The sequence below is a fragment of the Camelina sativa genome, chromosome 17, assembly GCF_030686135.1.
Source record: "Camelina sativa cultivar CO46 ecotype springtype chromosome 17, ASM3068613v1".
In the NCBI taxonomy this organism is placed as follows: Eukaryota; Viridiplantae; Streptophyta; class Magnoliopsida; order Brassicales; family Brassicaceae; genus Camelina; species Camelina sativa.
This window is the reverse complement of record NC_141896.1, coordinates 11,769,858-11,774,880: the sequence shown is the minus strand read 5'-3', so window position 1 is coordinate 11,774,880 and position 5,023 is coordinate 11,769,858. Positions and strand designations below refer to the sequence as shown.

The following is a 5,023-nucleotide window of genomic DNA, read 5'->3' as shown; positions in this document are numbered from 1 at the left end:
TACACGGTGTACATGTAATACATGGTTACATGCATGAACTATATGACGTTATGTGGTCAATACCATACAATCCGGTATACCAGTCGATTGACTCTGGTGAAGACCGAAGTTGACTCCGGCATTGACTAAAAAATATACTTTAATTTTTTTCTTTAACAAAAAAATATTAAATCATTAATGGTTTTTCATAATAAAAAATATATTCAATTCAATATCTTAAGAATTTTATATATCTCTAATGTATTCATTCTTATAATTAGTTAATTTTTATTTTAAAGCTAAAATAATAATTTAAATAAAAATCATTGATAGTTATTTTAAAGATGTAATATAAATGTATTTGCAAAAAATACTCTTATTATATACCCTTTTGCAAACATACCCTCAAATCAAATATATTGTTTTGCTAAAATCATTTTTTTGTATCTTTATATTATATATATTAGAAGTAAATATTGTGAATTTATTTTGTTGTTGTTTACATGTTATTAAGAGTATGTAAATTTTATAGTAAAAGTATCTAAAATTTTATACAATATTTACCATTCAAACTTTAGAGTGAAGAGTCATATAATCAATCTTTTGCATATTATTTTTCTAATGAAAGTACTTGAATTTGATTTTATTGATTTTGTAGTATTTAAATAATCTGATTATCAAAGATTTATATATATATATATATATATATATATATAGATATCTTGAAAATAATTATTAATGATTTTTTATTTAATCATTAATTTAGCTTTAAAAATAAAAACTAACTAATTATAAGAATGAATACATTAGAGATATATAAAAATATTTAGATATTGAATTGAATATGTTTCTTAATCATGAAAAACCAAACATGTTTATATATAATATTTATTATTTTTGTTTTTTAATAGAAAAAAAAATTGTTACATGTCGTCTGGTGTACTGGATTGTATGTCTATGGTGTTGATCACATAACGTCATATAGTTCATGCATGTAGCCATATAATACATATACTTTGTGTAGTTGAGAATACAATAATATACTTGTTATGTGTAACCATATTTTCTCGTATACTTCATGTAGCTAGCTATCTTTTTTCCTTTTATTTATTAAATAATTTATTTCGAATTGAACCATTTTTAAAAGTAATTTATTTTTAAAGTTTAATTGTTTTTAAATATAATTTTTATTTTTATTTTTTTTAATTGTTAAAATTGTTTAATAATAAAAGTATTTCTGTCAATTTTCATTTCAAAATGTGTAGTTTTCAAATAATTGTATTTTAATTGTAGTTTTCAAATTTCTTATGAGATTTGGTGTATTTATAAAAATCTCCCTACAGTAAGTCCTCATAGCACATTCACACATGTGAACTCGGTTGTGTATAGTTTTCGACTTCTCACTCTGTTTAAGCAAGCTTCTGTTTTCTTTGCAGATTCTGCTTAGGAGTTGTTCCCGTGAAGAGCTGGCGAAGCTTAAGAAAATTACTGATCGTGCTATAATTGCAGCGTACAATTTGATATTTGAGGCTACTTTTCATCGGGATGCAGGTGCTATATTCAGGTGAACAAGAAAAACTGAGTGGTGATTATTCAGATCACCCCAGTGCAAAACTATGTTGTTGCATGTGGTCACTCTTTGCACAGAGACTGTTTACACTATTTTGGGTAATACTCTTAGCCTTTAAAAAGTTAAATGATCTAAGAAGAAAAGCTAGAATTTTTATGTGAATGCGTTCGTTAAATGTTTTGCAGGCTTGGGAGCATGGTTATGGTTTTTAGGCGTAGTCCCATTGATACAATGTCTATCTGTATGCCTTTATCTGAATTCACTCCTGCATCAATGCCTTGTGATATTGTGACTCCAGTCGAGAGATGACATAAAGAGGCAGCATTACATTCCCGATGATCTCACTTGAATAGTGTCTGAAGCAAACTATTAATACTCTTATTGATGGTAAGGTGCAACATGATATTGCTTAAATATTAAAATCAGACAATGTCATTGGAATCCCCAAGTTGTTGTGACGCTCAAAGTGTTTGGTTCTGATCCGCATATGCTTCGCTGCTTGTCCGTTGACCTTCACCTTACTGGTGTCTTCAGCTGATTTTTCTGATTTCTTTCTTCCCAAGCTAACTATCACCTATTGGAAATAGCGGGATTTATGGGTGGTTGAAGGTGATAATTGAACCATTTTGTACACAACAACTCAAATCAATGAAAAGACTAACATGACTCACTTCGCTTTCAGTCTTGAAGAATCTTTCAAACGACCCCGAAATTTATAAGTTTCATTTCAATCATTGAATGAATTCGGAATCTGTCATTTTCTAACTTGATGGAGCATTATGTGAAATACCAAAATATTTTTTTTTTGGTTAATGTAGCCAAAATATATTAATGTTATTTGAAAGATTTTGATACCTCCAGCGAAGAAAATTGACTGTTCAGGTAATCACGCCGGTTTATAAGGACATGTGGCCCTTTAGATTCCTACCAAAGCAAGTGAAATATTTGACATTTTTTAACGAATAATGTAGCTAATCAATTATTTCCATCTTATTTGTAACTGTTGCGTGACTTTTAAGGAACTTTGATCAGAAGAGTAACCAATTCACGTGAACCGATTCCGTGAAGTAATAAAATTTTGAGAGTTAAAACAAAAGTATCAATTCAGTGCTTTTATTCATTCATCTCCAATATTTTATTACAAATGTAACAAATAAATACACAGCGAGCAAAACAGAGTTCGATTTTCGAACACCCCTTTCGGCTCACCATCTCCAAATTCGATTCCACAAATGGAATTAGTATCCCAAAATAAATCAAATCAATTGAACAAGAATATTAACATAATTTAATAAACTCAATAAAAATGAGAGCTTGATGAACCTTTTTGTTTTTTTTTGTCAGAAGACTAATTATTTATTGGCATGCTTTACGGAGAAGCTCTAACAAAGATACCGCTTTCCTTTTGCCTCTCTCTGTCCCATTGTTCGATAGATCCATCAATGGTACAACCGCGCCAAGTCTACCGATAGTGATCAGTTTCTCGGTGTCTCTCTTACACAGCGAAAGCAATATTGCTGCTGCGTTCTCTCGGTTTCTAGTTTGATCCGTTTGGAGAATACCTATCAATGCGGGCAGAGTATTCGCTTTCACTATCGCGGATTTCGCGTCTAGGTTACTTGCAAGGACCGAGAGTATTGTCAAAGCCTCATCAACCATCCTGTGGCTGCTCGAGTCACTTAGCATCTTAACCAATGCAGTTACTATTCCGGCTCTAACTGCTCGACCTTTATTTCCCTGATAAATGCAGAGATTGAACAATGCCGTGGCTGCATCTTTCTTCCCTCTCGGGGTACCGTTCTCGAGCAGATCCACTAAGGCAGGTATCGCACCGGATCCGCCTATTAAGATCTTGTTCTCATCAGCTAACGAAAGGCTAAAGAGTGTAGCAGCTGCGTTTTCTCTTGCTTCCATGGTTCCGGCTCTAAGGACTTGAACGATTGAGGTGACTGCACCCGAAAACATTATAAGCTCTTTATTGTTTTCATATATAGAAAGGTTGAGAACGCATGTGATTGCGTTTTCCTGCGTTGCAACGTCCTCTGAGGTCAAAAGATTCACTAATACAGGAATCGCTCCTGCTTCTGCAATCAGAATGCGATTGTCCGTGCTTCTCTTTGATAAAGACCTGATTTCGGAAACAGCATTCCTCCGATCCTCTGTTGACCGGCTTGAGAGTCTCTGAACCAATGCCCTGATCACCGACATGTCTCCACGGTTTTTTGACCTGCCATTAATGTAACCTCCGGGTTGCTCAATGTTGTGTTCAGTGCACCACCGAGAGATGAGGCTTCTGAGAACATAGTTTGGCGTAAGCGTAAAGTTTTCGAGTTTCTGCTGAGTCTTCGGACAAGTTAGATTCCCACAGTCGATCCATCTCTGTATGTACGCCCTCTCGTAAGTCTGCCATTGTAGAGAGACAACATCAATAACCAAGCAACAGACAGTAAAAAAAAATTCATAAAAATGTGCTATAGAACTTAAACTCATACCTGTCCTGTAGCCACAATAACAGGATCTTTCATCAGCTCCAAAGACACAGGACAAAGGAAGTCAACCGGAATCGTGAGTTTATCAGATTTCTTCGATTCATCAGTGTTCTTGGTAACCATTTTGTCTAATCTATCAGTATCAGCATCCTTGGATAGATAATAAGCCAATGAAATGGAAGAGCTTCTCCTTAGAGGAGGCGAATCTTGTTTCTCCTCTTCCTCCTCAGCCAAATGAAGTGTTTCTGAAACACTCTCAAGCTTTTCCTCAGCTTTGATCTTAACAATACTGCTAAAACCATCTCTCTCCATCATTGGCTCACATAAAACACTAGAGAAATTGTTTGAGTTCAACGATCCATATCTCTGCATTGCTCTCCTCAACTGCGATCTCGCTAGTTCAACTTGTTCTCCAACTTCGTCAGAGATATCATAAAGATCATATGGAAGATTGCTCAACGCTTTCTCAAGCTTCCATGAAACGCATTGGAACTGGAATGAGATTCTCTTGGCGGCAGCACCATTCTAAACCAAACAAAATCAAAAAACTTTCAGCTAAACCGGAGATAACCGTACTATATAATCAACGGTCTAACTACATTTTAACTAAACCAGCAATTCTATGATTGAATCTGGGAACAAGAACAACAATGAGCAAAATCGTAATATTTGAAATTGGTGCTTACAGAGGAGTCGCGAGCTTGGAATCGAGCTGTGGAGAGAAGACGTTTGGCGGCTTGAAGACCGGAAACAAGATCAGACCACCAATCATTATTATCCGACGAAGAAGAAGCGGCGGAATCGATCGGAGTTGAGTCTCTAATCTCTTCTACCAAATGCGTCAAGAGAGAGACTCGACGGGTGAGATCCGCGCAATCCTTCTTGAACACGCCGGCGTTGAGTTGAGTCTCGACGATATCGGTGATTAGGTCGAGTAGAGAGGCGGGTGAGACGATTCCTCCGGCCATTACGCCGATCAAACTCC

At 35.1% G+C, this 5,023-nt stretch overlaps 1 protein-coding gene across 1 annotated transcript; it reads right to left on the bottom strand.

Annotated features, from left to right (window-relative positions):
• Positions 1 to 2,644: 2,644 nt before the first annotated feature.
• LOC109129878 (U-box domain-containing protein 11-like) lies at positions 2,645 to 5,017 on the bottom strand. Its single transcript, XM_087493873.1, has 3 exons — positions 4,725 to 5,017; positions 4,042 to 4,563; positions 2,645 to 3,952 (listed from the first exon to the last, which is right to left on the bottom strand). Exons 1-3 carry the CDS (start codon positions 5,004 to 5,006, stop codon positions 2,906 to 2,908), a joined length of 1,851 nt encoding a protein of 616 aa, XP_087349999.1. The 5' UTR covers positions 5,007 to 5,017; the 3' UTR covers positions 2,645 to 2,905.
• Between the last annotated feature and the right edge of the window lie 6 nt (positions 5,018 to 5,023).